Here is a 17,753-nt window from a genome sequence, read left to right on the forward strand (position 1 = left end):
CTACTTTCTTCGGGAACCGCACCGTCACACATACTCGAGTATGGACACGCGTCAGTTGGGTATTGCTCACTCAATGTACTTGAGTACCTTGGAAATCTGCCCACGATCGTTCGCCTGCTACCTTTACAGTACCATCATGCCACTTGTCCCTGGCCGTCGGATTTGGCACGGAATCTGGCCAATGGCCTAGATTGGTTCGACTTTCAACATCTCCATGGGCCTATAAATAAGCTTCCAGTCGTCTTCTTCATTTTTCCCTTACATTCGAAAATTTTTTAGAGAGAAAAAACCAGAGCCATTCTTGTCCGATTCTTGCATGTTCTCCAAGCCGAGAAGACAAAACACGGTTGGACTTTTTGAATCGGTGAGATCGTACTTGCAACCGCTCGTTCAGTCATCCATTTCTCTGTTCCCACCGATTACATTGTGTAAGTATCTGATCTTGGCTTTATATATTTTTCCTCTTTTACGTGTGTTTCTGCCTCCACTGCATCTTAGTCATTGGAACTGTGCTGGTTCATTCTTTAGTTTGATGCATTAGGATGCTTTGATCGATAGATATTAGGTTTAGGTTTCCACATTACTGATTCTAAATCCAGTTCATATGTAGGAAGACCCAAATATGGTTCTTTTTCTGGGTTTTCAAATTTCGGAAGACGTATCTTGTACACCAAGATATTGGGTACAAAATCTAGGTTTTAAAGAATGCACGATTCCCAAGAATACCACTTTTGAATAACCGCCACCTTTTTTTCCTGATATTTCAGGATTTTCAAAAATTAAATCCACTTTCCTCCCTTTTTCGTGAAATACACGTCATGACACTAGTCGGGTCCCCATGATCGAGCTCATCTTGTATCCAAGCGTCTTCGATCTTGAACCACCGAGGTCGTTATTCTCGATTCCTTGCATGCATGATCCTCACCATTTTTTATTTCTTGCTAGATGTCATAGAATCTGGAAAGATGGTGGGGGTCGTTGCTTGCCATCCCGTATTCGCCAAAAACTCCGAGCCCGGAGTCATTGTTTACCCGGAACCAGCGTTTAATTCGCGAACACGAGCTAGCTCGTGAACAAGAAGAAACTCGAGATCACTTCCGACGTCAGATATACGAGGTCAAAGAAGGGAAAAGGAAAAGACTAAGGGTCGCCCTTCATCCAGATCCTGACATCAATCTGGATAATGATATCGATGACGATGCTAGGGTTATAGATTTTAATAACTAATACGCAATTAATTAAGACATTTACTAATTTTAGATTTTAATAACTATTATGTAATGAATTGAGATAAGTATGCATTTTTAATTTTAATATATATTTAATTTTCAATTAATTATAATTTTTTTTATTCCTTTTACTAATAATATGCAGTATTTGTGGTGATATTTGGGAAACATTTGCAGACATATATACATCGTACCATTCACTCAACAAAAAGATGAGTGAAATCATAGCAATACCCCCATGCCAAAAGGCAAACATGCCAACAAAGGTATATAAGCAATAATTTAGATAAGAATGGGTTAGAGTTGAAGTCAGATATGGATGACATTATATATATATATATATATATATATATAACACCAACTTTTTTTATATATATATATATATTAATTTAAAAAAAAAACAACAAATATGTTCAATTGGCAGCTGTGGAGCATACGACAATAAGCACCTCTACCATCTCATAGTGTAGACAAAAGAGTGGCCTCCAATGAGATTTGAGTCCCACCAAATACAAATTGCCTTTCCTTTAATACCAACTCCTTACCAAAACAATCAATTGATATAAATTTTAAAATTATCTTATAATAATTATTATGGTAAAGGTCCCTTTTTTTTTTTTTTTTCACAGCACCTGTAATGTCAAAATATATATATATATATATTGTAGTTATCTAAAACACTTTACAAATTTTGAAAAAATTCGGAATAAATTATGGTACCAAAAACATAGTTTAAAAAACTTGTTGTACGCGTGCTTATATTTTTTATACGCATACGAATATAAAAGTCAATTATTTGAACTTTGTTTTCGACACTATAATTATTCGAAATTTTTTGAAAATTTGTAGTGTCTTAAATGATTACAAATACACTGTCAACGGTGTAGAAAAAACACAAACTAACTGCATCGGTATTGTCAAAAAATTGGATGCACTCCCTAAACATTTTGTGTTATTAATTAGCTGGAACTACTCTAATTTAGTGATTAATATTAATTTAATGAAGTTCTTCACAGCATATGACTCATCACGTGTTGGTTCTTACATTATTCTTTGTTCGGTATGTTTTGTACAATAATATTAATATTATTTCGTGTAAATATATATATATATATATATATTTATAGGGTATTTCTATGGTGCACTTCTTTTTGTGAGGTGCACCAGTGCACCTCTATTTGTTTGCATTTCGGAATAATTTTCGGTGCGAATTTTTTTTATAATCATGTATATTGTAGTTATTTAGAGTATTTTGTAAATTTTCAAAAAATTCCAAACAATTTACAATACTAAAAATAATGTTCAAACATATTGTTGCACGTAAGACTATTTTTTTTTATGCATATGGATAACAATATGTTTGAACACTATTTTCAATACTTAAAATTATTCAGAATTCTCTGAAAATGTGTAGGATGCTCTAAATAGCTATAATATACACGATTATTAAAAAAATCGCGTCGAAAAATATTCACGAGTACAAACAAAAGGAAGTTCAACGGTGCACCTCCAAATAAATTCCCTATATTTTTATATGTGAATATATGTTTGAATTTTATGCGTGTGAGAATTATTGACAGTGACAAAAGAAAGAAACAATAAGCTAATAAAATAAATAAATAAAGGCAAGTGGATGATGAAAAAGAAAATATAATAAGAATAATGGCCACTGAGTATATAGCTGATATATATTATTCTTATTCAGCTTTCTACTTAAGCTACATATATGATCTAGATCAAAGCTCAAAACTCTCTCTCTCTATATATATATAACACCAAAGAAGTGTAGTGTATGTATATATATATACATATATATATATAGATAGATATATAGATTGAAAATGTGGATGATGATGTTGATAATGTTGTTGTTGTTAGTGTCAAATGGGGAAGAAGTAGGTGGGAGTAGTGGTGAGGTTGAAGATGGGATTATCAGTAGAAATCTTCTGGCAAATGGACTAGCTTTAACACCTCCCATGGGGTACGTAATCCTTTCTTTTTTTGTTTTTTTTTTCTTATTAATTACACTCAATTATAGTTCATCTATACATATATTGATTATATATATATATATATATATGCAAAAGGAAAGCTATGCATTTGGAACATATGTTATGGAGTTTCATTAGTGAAACTGAGGCAGAAGTCAAGTTCAGGCAGTCCAAAAAGAGAGAGACAGAGAGTCAAATTAATCTATGATTTCTTAAAAAAAATCATGATTATAATAAAAGAGATACTATATACATATATATATATATTTGATTCTGTGTATATTGTCCCATTATTTATTTTATTTATTTGGACTCCTCCGATTTTGGTCAAAAAATAAAATAAACTATAATTATAAATAATTCACCAATAACTAACAATTCACAGAATAAAATTATAATTATTTTGCTTAAGTTATCATTCTCAATTTTTTCATCAACGAAATTAGGGTTAAGAGTTTATTTAAATTATTATACAAAATATATATAATCCAAAAAGTAATTTTTTAAAACTCAAGATCTAAATAAATAATAAGATAAAACATATGATTCAAAATATTATAAATCCTATACATAAAAAAAAAATTGTGTCATGTCACTATGTTCGAATTTGATTTTGTAGCAGATTTTACATAATTATATTTTTGTATGAATTAGTTGAATCACATAAACTTATTAGCATGAATTAATCATACATTTCCTCATAGGTAATTAGGGGTTATCTTGGCTAAGTTTTGGAAGTTAATTAAAATCAATACTTCTAAATAAATATGTAGGCCAAAAAGTATTTGGTCAAACCAGAAATATATAATTATACAATTAATAATGAACTACATATAGGCTAAGTTAATCCACAGCTAAAATATATGAAATTGACCAAAGCTATATTTAATTTAATTATGCCTTTTTAAATAGGTTGAATCTCTTTTATAGCTTTTAGCTTTTAAAAAAGATTATGGAAAGGAATAATATTGCGTAGAAAAGGAACCTAAAGGTCTTTTCAATTACACCTTCTCAAAATTTTGAATTTATAAAATGAAAATATTAGTTTTTTTTTTATTTTTTTATCAAAAAGAAGAATATATATTCCACCAAACAAATTACACCAGCTACCAAGCCACACACACTATAGCTTATAACATCCTCACAAACTCAGAGAGACAACAATTCCTGCTCAGATCTTTTAGACTCAACCGACCATGCAATCTAGCTTTAAGACACCACTTGATCATACTAACTAAGTAATGAGGAGTGTAGGAGAAATGAGAAAGAAAAAAAAGCATAAATTCCTATTACACCAGATATTATAAACCGCAGCTGCTAAAGAAGCTACATAAATTCAATGCATCAGATTTTTAGGCTTCCCTTCTAACCACTGCTTCCAATTGTCCCATTGATTCGGCCAAATACCAGGACCTAACCAATGCTTAAGCAGCTCCCAAACCTGTTTAGAAAAAACACAGTCAAAGAATAAGTGTTTATGAGATTCCTCAACACTCTCACAAACCGGACAGATCTTAGAGCTAACATCAATTTGGCACCGAACCAGATTATCCCTAGTCAGTAAATGGCCAAGAACTGATTGCCATAGAATAAAGGCACAGAAAGACTACACCACACTGCCTTAGCAAACCCAACCGAATCCCTCTGAAGCATTTTACTATACAGGGACTTCAGTTTCAGATTACCATGAACAGTCGCTGCCTCCAATTCCTTTTCAGTAAAGGTCTCTCTCAAGTAGCACAATTTACGCCAATACCAACTAACATGTGGTTTCAGCTGATAAGACCAGAAAGAATTACCTTTTACATAGACTCCATCAATCTATTTCACCCATAACATGTCTTGTTTAGAAGACAAAGCCCAAGGATATTTATCCAAAAGAACTTTATTCCAATTAGAACCCTCCTTAAAACCCAGGCCACCCAAAACTTTAGGAAGGCAAACCTAAGACCAAGAGGAACAATGGAACTTGTTGCAATTGTTTTTGGCTCCCCAAAGGAAGATACGACACAACCTGTCAATTTCTTGAATGACACTATAGGGAAGCATAAAAATATTCATCCAATAATTGCGAATGCCAAGCAAAACAGAAAAAATCAGCTGAGTTCTCCCCGCAAAAGATAAATGTCTACTCGCCCAAACATGGAGCCTAGTCTGGATTTTCTTGATTATCTCACCACAATCAGCAACCAACCATCTCGTGGGCCTCAGAGAAACCCCCATATACTTCATAGGAAAATTCCCCTCTTCAAGAGCAACAAACTTAAGAATATCATTCTTAACCTCAGCTGCCACGCCCCCAAAGAAAATTTGAGATTTACTCAAATTAGCAGCTAGACCATAGCAATGGCAAAAGTTCGAAAATCCTTCAAATAAAATCTGAACAGATCTAAAATTCCTCTTACAAAACAGAATCAAATCATCCGCAAAACACAAATTAACTAGTTGTAAATGCTCACACATGGGATGAAATCTAAATTCTCTGTCATGAGAAGCTTGCTTTAGAAGTCTTGTGAGATATTCCATAGCCAGCACAAAAAGCAGAGGATAGATAGGGTCTCCTTGTCTTAATCCTTTCCTCCCTTCAAAACTTCCTTGTAATCTCCCATTGAACATAAGAGTATAAGAAGTACCCGTCAAGCTAGTCATTATCCAATGAATAAACCTTCTAGGGAAATAAAAAGCTGTCAAGATATCCTCCATAAAGACCCAATCAATAGGAGATCAATTTTTAGCACACATCGGGGAGAAATATTCTTCCTTGTATATCCATGGAGAATGTCTTGAAGAATTAAAATATTATGAGCAAGCTATCTATTCCTTATAAAAGCTCCTTGATTTTGATGAATAATCACAGGGAGAACCTTAGCCAATCGGAAACAAATCATCTTGGAAATACATTTATAGAGAGTGTTATAGCAGGCTATAGGTCTATAATCGGTGGCTTTAGTGGGAGAATCAACCTTAGGAATAAGAGATAAGATTGTCCCATTCAACTCAGCAGGAATCACTCCACGCTCAAAGAACATCAAAATAGCCTCAGAAATGTCTTCCCCTATATCTTTCCAGAGGGCTTTATAAAAACCTGAGCCAAAACCATCTGGGCCAGGACTTTTGATGGAGGGGATATTGAATAAAGCTCTCTTAACATCCTTCTTATTAAATATTAGTTTGTCTTCTGTATTTTTGTTAAATGATAATTCGAATTCTGTATTTTATAAAGTAGATCAAAATAGTATTCCTTCTCAGCTTCTCGACTACATTCTCTGCTACTGCAGACCCATCTTATTATGTCCAATAACCTAATATTTGATCTTATAATTGAAAATATTTTAACAAAAATAAGATCTAGAGTGTTATGTCATCTATTTTGTAAAATAGGTGGTGTGAATTGTCATTTAACAAAATAAAGAGACTGATTACCTATTCGAAAAAAAATATAAGGACCAAAATAATATTTTACGTAGTATAAATGTGCTTTTTAAAAGAATTTAGTTTCTCCTATTTTTTTAAACCTCCCTATAGATTTCGGCAGCAAGCAAAACAAATTCTTCACTTAAAATTAAAATTATTTAAAAACACATTTCCTTAAAACTAAAATTTCTACATGTTTCTCCTTAAAATTTAATTTTTTTTCTATATATGTCCCATCTCAAATTTGTATAATCAATTAAAAACACATTTCCAACTCAAAATTCTTCCATTAATTTTTTTTTTGAACAAAAAATTCATCCATTAATTAATCCTCTTATATTTCCACCATACCAAACACACCATTATAAATATATATTTTATTGCATATGTTTCTAATCAATAATGGAATAATTAAATTGAATTGTTGATGCATTAAAGTCAACATAATTAGATATTAGTGATAATGATATTAAATTATAGAAAATTGTCATTTGTGAATAACTATATCAAATTCCATACATAAACAGAATGAAAAACCTAGAAATTAAAAATAAAAATCTTTTCTTTTTTTGGCAAAATAATTTATTTATCCTGGCTCTTCATTAACTATATAAATATATATATATATATATTTATGTATATATCTTGAATTTAGTTTTATAGAACACATCACACACACAGTAATTATTATTATTTTTTTAAAATTGTTTATTTAATATTAGTGATAATGATCAGATGGAATAGTTGGAATCACTTCCAATGCAGTATTGAAGAAAAATTGATTAGAGAAACAGGTAATTTTTTTTTTAATTGGAATCAACAAAATTAAAGACTTTTTTTCTTTTTTATCATATTTAATTATTTATAAGATATTTTCAGGTATTACTATATTTTCTCATTTATGACATTTAGGTCTTAATTTATTATTAGTTATTTTAGCTCGGTCTATAAAAATCTTTTATTTCAGGCTTTTTTGTTTGTCAAAAATAACATTTTTGGCACATCAGTAAATGTATTTTAATATCCAAATTTTAAATGTATTTTAAATAAACCCAGTTTCTCTAATTGTAGAAATTATAGTCAATTATTAAAAAAGAAATATTATAGTCAGCAGATTAGTTTATTTTGCAACTCCAAAGTAACTTTCTGATGAAGAAAAAAAATTGACAGAAAATAAATTTTGGGATCTAAGAAGTAAACATAAAATAATATCTTCCAACATCATCTTGATAAGATATTTCTCTTTTAAATTATTAATTTAATTAATTTTAGCAGTGAAAATGTTATAACCATGTAGTTTTTAATTTTATTTATTTTTTATTTTATTAATTTTTTTTATGACAGCTGATGCAATGGTGTCAAGTGGACTTGCTGCACTAGGATACCAATATATAAATTTAGGTATAAATAATGTATATTGGGAAGTTTTATTAACAAGACTCCAAAATATTATACTAGTACATTACATTTTTTATATGCAATATTTTGTTTATTTACTTAAGTTTAATTTTATTAGTAGTTTTATTTATTCAAAGAATTCACATAATTTCTCTTATATAACTTCTTATACAGATGATTGTTGGGCAGAACTTAACCGAGACTCCAAGGTATTCTATTTTGAGAAATAAACAAATTTCATTTCACTAATTTTTTGAAATTTTAGTGAAAAATAAATAAATAAAATCATACAAACTTCTACTTTTAAAAATATTGCTTTCTCTTTAAGTAATACTAGAAAATTATTGGTAAGACAAGTTAAATCTAAATAACAAAGGATGACAACATCAAAACATGTTTTTCATTTATATGTCAAATTGTTACAATTAATTTTTTTAATGACAGGGAAATTTGGTGCCAAAATCTTCAACATTCCCTTCGGGAATCAAAGCTTTAGCTAATTATGTCCATAGCAAAGGGTTAAAGCTAGGGATTTACTCGGACGCTGGGTAATACATTTTTACTAATAAAAATGCAGAAGTAAAATTTGTGAATCAAAAGATTAAAAAAAATATGAATTAAGAATGACAAAATACATAATTTCATAAAAAAAAATCAAGGATTATAATAAAAAAATACCATATAATTTTTTAGGTGCCTTAGTAAAATGACCTTTCTTTAAAAGTTATTTTTGCATAGTTTTGATAAGGTTTTGCGAAATGGACTCGGACACCCGTGTTGGGATTTCCAAATGTTTTGTTAGGATTTTCAAACACCTTACCGGGAATTCTAGACATCTTATCGGAATTCTAGACAGATGTCGTTTTGCAAAGAATTATCAAAACAATGTCAAAGTGCACAATGCACTCTAAAAAGGGTCTAATTCCACCATTTACTCTATTTATTTTTCCAAAATTTTGAAAAGGTTAAGGCTCTGATACCTTCATATATAGTGCCTACATCCATTTTATAAATCTAAACACATATTATTAAAGTATTAATGCCATTCTTTCTCTTATATTCAATTATAAAGTAATTTGATAAATAATAATATTACATATTTATTTACATATAATATATTGTTTTATATACGTAGAACTCGAACATGTAGCAATACTATGCCTGGTTCACTAGGCCACGAAGAGCAGGATGCAAAAACCTTTGCTTCTTGGGTATGAATATAAATTCAGCATATTCTCATAATCTTTTTTTAATGGTATTAAATTTACATTTTTTTTCAATATTTAGGTAATATATTGGTTTGTTTAAATAATTTTAGGGAGTTGACTACTTGAAGTATGATAATTGTTTCAATACTGGAACCAATCCAAAAGAAAGGTATGTGTTAAGTACTTTATGACAATTTACAATATATTTGCTAATAAAATTATTTCATCCTATAGTAATTATTGTAAAATATAATTTTGATTTGCATTGGAATAATAAATTGTGAAAAATAATAGAAGACTTATTAATAAAGTAAGGATGGTAAGGATGGTAAGGATTAATAGCTAAATTTTCAATATATTAACTATAGGTTTAGTACTTTATAAAGTAGTGTTACTAGGGCAAGTTGTAGTATGTGCCAACTACCATTTTGCTATTGGCCCTATTTTTTTAATATTATTTGTTTTTAATTATTTTTTTATAAGCAACTCAACTAGTGGTCAATTCTCCTTAGCCAAATTTAGCATAAAGTAAAACTTCTATATAAGAATAATTTTGGGACCAAACTAATTTTATTCTAATTGAGATGTTATAACTGAATAGATATTTTGGTACACAAAATTTCCAAACACCCAAAAGTATCAACTTTAACAACAATAACAATAAAACTTTCTAATAACTATTACATATTTAAATGTAACTTAAGTAATTCAAATGTAGAATAAATAATTGATTTTATCATTTGTGTACAAATAAATGAAATAATATATATTTATTTGACTGTATATATAATTATTACTATATAGAGATATACTTTCTTAAGACTTAAAAAAAATATAACTAATTACATTTTAGATGTTATTCTTATTTATAACTGGCCCAAATTAGAACCATTTTTTTTATATAATAAAATAGAGATTATTCTTATAAAGAAGCTTTATTGTATATATAATGAGTAATATTAGAGACAATCATTTTGCACACTCAAAATGTACATAATAATAGAATCCCGCTTGGGATTCTAAACATTTTTTTACTAAGTAATATATTTAATAGATGAGAGCATGAAATCCATGCATATCCAAATTAGTTTTTTTTTTTCTTTTTTAGTTCATTACATGTTATAATCAATAATGATTGTATATATATGATATAAAATTTTGTCCATCCTTGATCACATTTTTTTTTCTTCAATATTTTTGTTTGTGTTGTGCAATAATAAATCTAGGTACCCAATAATGAGTCAAGCTTTATTGAACTCCGGAAGGCCAATCTATTTTTCCTTGTGTGAATGGTAAGTATATATTACTTTTTGATGAAAATATATCATTTTAATTCTTTGTGTTTTTAGCTAAATACAAGATTAATTTCACCTTCTATTTTAAAAAATTCTAATGATAACTTTTTGTTTAATTAAATATATCCAAATTAACCCTACACTTAATTTTGGTTTTGGTTAAAAAAAAAATTAAAATAAGACCTTTTTACCCTTATTTTATTATAATTAATTTCTAATATTTCTTATTTTTGAAGCTAAAAGTAAAATAATATTAATAAAAGAAATTTATAAAAAGTAATAATATTAGCCCTAAAAAAGCTAATATTAGTTTAAAAATAACCAAGATTTTATTCATTATAATAAACACAAGAGTAAAAATGTTTTATTGAATAAAAAAACAACACCTTTTTACTCTTGTTTTATTAAGAAAAATAATTTTATTAATTTTTTATATTTATTTTTTGAAACTAAGAGTTAAGTAATAATAAAAAAAAGGGTTGGATTTGAAAAAAAATTATTTTTAGTTTTAAAATAACTAAAATTGTAAATAAAACAAAGATAAAAATGCCTTGTTGACTTTTTAAAAAAATAATTTTGATAGATTTTATAAAATAAAAAGTTGCCATTAAAATCTTCTATACAGATGATCAAATCTAATATTTAGCTCAAATATAAAAGAACAAAATGTATTTTTTTTCTTCTCAATAAATATAAATATATACATATATATAATATTACCCTAAGTGCCTGCAGCAAGATTAATTCTCCAAGCACAATATTTGTTTCATGTTACTAATTTATTGAGCAATGCTAGTCATGTTAATGTTAATTAGAAGATAATAAAATAGTGTTAAATATATTTATATATATATATATATATTAGTACAAAAAAGAATGAAAAATAAATGAGAAAGTTTCTCACTAATTAGCATGAACATGTTACATTGTTTAAAGGGGACAAGAGCAACCTGCAACTTGGGCTCCAAAAATTGGAAATAGTTGGAGAACAACTGGTGACATTTCAGATAAATGGGAAAGGTATGAAACTTTAACCTAATATTTGTGTTGAGATTTTCTCATTTCTTTGATTTTTTGCAAGTAATTTAGAATCAGTTTACATTAATTTTCCATCAATATATTATGTTAATTGACTATGGTTAAAGATGCAAAACACTAAAAAGGAGCAAAAATATATAGAGAAAAAAAATCATATGAAAAAGTATAGGCAAATTCTCAGGTTCACTCTCAGTATTTTTGGCTCGGAAAGTATTTTCGGCAAATTTCTTTTTATGACCGTGTACATTCTAGTTATTTAGAACATCCTACAAATTTTTATAATAATCTAAATAATTTACAAAACTAAAAATAAAATTAAAACATGATAATTTCTATACGCATAAAAAAATTAATAACACGTGCAATTTTGAACTTAATTTTAACTTTAACAAGAAGGTTTTTGTGTCAGCAAGTTATTACCTACTTACAAAAATTCAAAGATTTAATAACAACCTTAAATACTAAATTTTTATCTAAAACAATTTTTTGATTAATTTTAAGGCAATATATTATATATACTTTTTGTAATATTTATATAATTATCTAAAAACATTATATTGTAATTATGTAGAATTTTTTTCTATTTATATAATTGATCTAAGTTGAGACTATAATGTTGTATAATTACAACTTTAGAGATGTTTTGTAATACTAATTTTTTTTTATAGTAATTTGATTGAAATTTCTTTTTTCATATATTATTACTATTATTAATTTCAAGTAATATATTGATGTGAATTTGTTTGCATAGTATAGTATGATATCTTGCGCTGATGAAAACGACAGATGGGCATCCTATGCTGCACCTGGAGGATGGAATGGTAATTTTCACTATATTGACATTTTTATTTTGAAAAATATGATACTACTATTGGAAAAAAAATTGTTTTTTTTAGGTGCTTTTCGGTAACATATAAAAAAATAATTTTTTATTTAATTAATTAATTAAAATTTTGATAATATAACATAAAATAGTGCGGTAATTTTATTTTTATTTATTATTTTTTTTAATTTTAATTAAAATTTATTAAAATTTGAAAATAGATTTTTTTCATTTTCAAAATTTTTTTAAACAGTTTTTGACTTTTATTTTTTATTTTTTTTCTTCTCTTCTTCAAATCAATACCTCATCTTGTATTATTAAATAAAAAAATAAAAATAAAAGTTATCAAACACATTTATTATTTTTTTTCAAAAACAAAAAACAAAAATAGTTACCAAACATATTTTTTATTTTTTAAAAATAAAGAAACAAAAATAAAATAATATTTTCATTTTTGTTTTTAAAAAAAAAAAAAAATAGTTACCAAACACATTTATGAAAATTTTGAATTGTTAATGATTTTATGGCTTTTTTTTTTTAACTTTTCAAATATATGATTTTTTTTCTTTTCGATATTAATAGTTAAGTTTAGAATTAAACCGTAGTATTTTTTTTCACATTTAAGTTGAATTATTTTTTAATGGCATTTAAAAAAAAAATCATATTTGTTATTAATTTTTGAAAATTTATTTTCTTAAAGTTAGATCTATAATAATTCCATATTTGTATATATTAAATTTTAAAAACATATATTATGTAAGTTATTAATATTTTAAAAAATATATATATAAAAAGAACTGATTTAATATACATTCAAAATAAAATTTATATTGTAATATAAATTATATAAATTTGTGGTAATTAATTAAGTTTGATGAGTAAGAAAACAGATCCTGATATGCTTGAAGTGGGAAATGGTGGAATGACAACAGAAGAGTATCGTGCGCATTTTAGCATTTGGGCACTTGCTAAGGTATACAAAATTAATTATTAATTATTAAATATGCAATTTTTGGATCCTCATTTAAAAAAATATATGGTCATGTTTAGTATAATTATGTCTAAAAGAAAAAAAAAAGTAAATACTTTTGATTTATTTTTTTTCTTTATAAATGATTTTTTTTATATATAAAAAAAGGATTTCAAAAATTAATAAAAAAAATGGTTTTTTCAAGAGTAAATTAGGAACCATGATATTTATTCTAATTTTAAAAATAATTTTTTGAAAAGTCTTTAGAATAAAACTAGCAACTCTAGCTTCTCAAAAAAAAAAAATTTGAATAAAAAGAGTACTTTTTTATTTTAACTCGAATACTTTCATTTCAAAAGTATTTTTTTAATTCTAAAAATTAAAAACCAGTTCAAAAAAGCTTAGTCGAACGAAACGATGAGCTCACAAGTTGTACTCTTTTATTCATATGGCACAAGTTGTCTATTTTCAACATTATAAGTAATATAATCACAGGAGCGACTACAACGTATACATTTTTTTGACAATATTGATGCATTGTTTTTTTATTTTCGGCATTTTGATAGATATATAATCCCAAATTTTTTTATATGAATGTGTATACTGTAATTATCTAGAACATCCTACAAATTTTCAAGAAACTCCGAATAAATTATGGTACCGAAAATAGAGCTCAAAGTATATGTTGCACACATGCCTGTTTTTTTGTATAAGAGTGTAAAATTTGACCGTTTGAATCATGTTTTCAGTACCATATTAAGATGTCAAAAAAAGAAAAATGATACATTGATATTGTCAAAAAAATGGATATATTATATTCGCTCCCTATTATTATATTATTTGTTTATAATGATAGAGAATATACTTGTATTGTATGTAGGCTCCTTTACTAGTTGGATGTGATATTAGAGCAATGGACAATGTAACCTTAGCTTTGCTTAGCAACAAAGATGTTATCTCTGTTAATCAAGGTATGAGCCAATGTCAATGTTGTGATTCTCTCTTTAATTCTCCACACTTTATAGAAATAAGTAAGAAAAAAAATTCTTAAATGATATATATAAAATTTGTTTTGGACAGACAAACTAGGAGTTCAAGGAAAAAAGATAAAAAAAGATGGTGATTTAGAGGTTGGTCTTCTACTTAATCATTTTGATATTATATTTGAGTCTAATACTTTTATTTTATTAATTCATGTTTGGATTGAAATGTTAAATAAAATGTGATTGGATTTAGACGATTAAACAAATTTGTGCTTTCTATATAACTTTGATTCGCTCGTAAACAACTAAATCATATAATAATCCCATATATTTATAGGTCTTTTGGCAAAATGACTTATTTTTTAAAGATATTTTGTACTTTAGCCTAATTTTAATAATTCTTTGCAAAACGGTATCTCATAATTTAGAAAGCTAGTCAAAAATTTAGACAGGTAGTCGAAAAATTCAAACAGTCGGTCGAAAAGTTTAGACAATTGGTTGAAAAATTTAGACAACTGGTTGAATTTTAGACAGATGTCATTTTGCAAAGAATTATCAAAAGCAGATCAGAGTACAAAATCACTTAAAAAAATGTCATTTTCATCAATTTCTCTATATTTATCCTTAACTCAATTTTTTTTATTCTTTAATATCATAATAAGATTGGTGTGAATCTATCTTAAACTCAACTAATGATAAATTAAGCGATTTATGTTCTTATAAATGATTCAATATTCTTAGAAATACAAATATTTTTTATGCGAGACACTATACTCTAATAACCGAAAAACAAAATGCAGGTCTGGAGTGGTCCCCTTAGCAAAAACAGGACCACAGTAGTGTTGTGGAACAAAGGCACTTCAAGTGCCACAGTTATAGCTTACTGGTCAGATTTGGGCCTAAATCCAACGGCAGTGGTTAAAGCACATGATCTTTGGACGGTGAGAATGGTCACACTTACAAAATACACACATATATAGACGTTTATATAAAGAGTAATGACATGTGTATCCAAAATATGCACTCAAATATTATATATAATGACGTGTCACTTCTTTTTAAAACAGTAGGTCACAATTTTAATAAGAATAATGATATGTGCACCCAAATATTACACACAATGATGTGTCACTGCTTTTTAAAATTTAAAATAGTGAGTCTCAATTTTAATAAATATGATTGACTAGGATAAATTGTCACATCACTGTGTGTAATATTTGAGTATATATTTTAGGTGCACATATCATTACTCTTTTAATAGATGTGATTGGCTAGGCTAAACTGTCACATACTGTGTGTAATGTTTGAGTGTGTATTTTGAGTGCACATATCATTACTCTTCTATAAATTGACTAATCTTTTATTGTTTTTGCAAACTTATAAATTAAATTAGAGATTTTATTTTTCTTTGTTTTATGGTGCAGCATTCGATTCAACGAGGGCTAAAGGGAAATATTTCGGCAAATATAGAATCACATGCATGTAAAATGTTTGTTCTAACTCCACAGTAATTACACTGTGGTTAACAATATATATAGGACACTATTTCGGTGCAACCATTTGACTATTTTTTTTAATGACAGTATGCATTGATGTCATTTAAGACATTATAAATTTTCAAGAAATTTCGAATAGTTTACAGTGTCGAAAACAAAATTCAAACAGTTAGAATTTTAAAACCGTATACAAAAAAATAGACAAGTGTGCAACAACTTTGTTTTCAACACAGTAAACTATTAAGAGTTTATTAAAAATTTACAAGATGTCTTAAATGACTATAATGTGCATTATCATTAAAAAAAAAAATTGAACAAAATATATTTAAATGCTGATACATCGAAATGCTCTCCTATATATATATATATACTAGATACAAACAACGTGCAATATACACGTTGCTTAATTTTATTTATAAAATTTATTAATTATTTTTATTAAATTTATATTAATGTCATATAAATTTTAAATAAATATCATATTTTAATTAAATAATTTATTTATTTTTGTTTAAGTTAATGTTTGTTCTAGTTTTTGAATTTAGAAGGGAGAACAAGAGATCATATATTATATGTTTAATGTAATATTAAATATTATACGTGAATTTTAATTTTAAGTTTTTTGTTAGTTTTAAAAAAAAAGAAAAGCAATTTGTTGCTAATTCACAATATATTATATTATATGTTTAATATGATATTATTCTAATAAGTGAGTTTAAGTTTAATTAAATTATATTTAAGTTATAAAACATATGATTTTATTATTTTTAAATAATTATCATTATAAAATATCTAAAAAATATCATATTTTAATTTGTTTAATTATTTATTATTTTTAAATAATTATCATTATAAAATATCTCAAAAATATCTTTTTTTCAATTATTTATTTTATTTTATTTAAGTTTAAGTGTTTACAAATTATCGTTAAATATAAAAATATTCCGTTAAAGTTAACCTTAAAAAAATAAAAGACCGTTAAAACCAAGAATTTTCGTTATCTGCACACGAAGATATAAATTTGGTACACCAAAGTGTACCAAATTTAAAAAAAATATATATATATATATAAAAAAAAATTAAAAGTGTACCAAATTTTTTTTATATATATATATAAAAATAAAAAATTTTAAAAAATATTTAAATGCTGAAATATCCTACTGGCTACACCAAAGTGCTCTCCTATATATATATATATATATATATATATATAAATTTGGTACATGAGAAGAGTTCAATGAATTATTGATTCATTGTATTCTACTCTGAACTATTATTGGATTGTGTTTTTAATTTATTGAATTTTCTTTTTTTACCATCTAGAGGTCGATGTTTTTTGATGTATTCACTTGACAAAAAAAAAAAGTTATTTATTGAACAAGAACAGGGCAGCCACAGCCAACAAAGAAAAAAAATCGGTGGACTTTGAACTTCCATTCCCCTTTGTAGCACAATCAACTTTTGTGGAGTGATATTATCAACTCGATTATGTTTGAGTTATTTTTTACTTGTTGTTTATGATCCATTTAATGAAATCTTCATTTTTATCGATATGTCAAAAGATACATAATCAATATAATGTCTGTATCACTTAACCTTTATTAAATAATTCTATTAAAAAAGTTGGGCACGACTACAACAGTGCACATTTTTGTCCACTATCACGGTGAATCGTATATTTTTGCACACGTAGACCTTAATTTTTACATTATGATATTTATTATAGTCACATTGAATCTCTTGCAAATTTTCAAGAAAATGCCAAAAATAAGGTTTAAAATTATATTTACAAACGTGACGAAACTGAAAGTTTTGAATCATGTTTTGACATCCTAAATAGCTTACATTTACCATAATAATGAAAATCATCATATAAAAAATGGAATTTTAACTTATACACGTGTGTAA

General features: G+C 26.6%; 1 protein-coding gene across 1 annotated transcript; it reads left to right on the forward strand.

The window, feature by feature from the left end:
* The first annotated feature begins 2,953 nt into the window (after nt 1-2,953).
* LOC133831695 (alpha-galactosidase) lies at nt 2,954-15,974 on the forward strand. Its single transcript, XM_062262086.1, has 15 exons — nt 2,954-3,210; nt 7,370-7,428; nt 7,979-8,035; nt 8,207-8,241; nt 8,477-8,580; nt 9,168-9,243; nt 9,351-9,409; nt 10,467-10,532; nt 11,472-11,555; nt 12,330-12,394; nt 13,287-13,369; nt 14,247-14,337; nt 14,447-14,496; nt 15,150-15,290; nt 15,774-15,974. Exons 1-15 carry the CDS (start codon nt 3,071-3,073, stop codon nt 15,858-15,860), a joined length of 1,197 nt encoding a protein of 398 aa, XP_062118070.1. The 5' UTR covers nt 2,954-3,070; the 3' UTR covers nt 15,861-15,974.
* The last annotated feature ends 1,779 nt before the right edge of the window (nt 15,975-17,753 follow it).

This window comes from Humulus lupulus, chromosome 4, assembly GCF_963169125.1.
Source record: "Humulus lupulus chromosome 4, drHumLupu1.1, whole genome shotgun sequence".
Taxonomy (NCBI): Eukaryota; Viridiplantae; Streptophyta; class Magnoliopsida; order Rosales; family Cannabaceae; genus Humulus; species Humulus lupulus.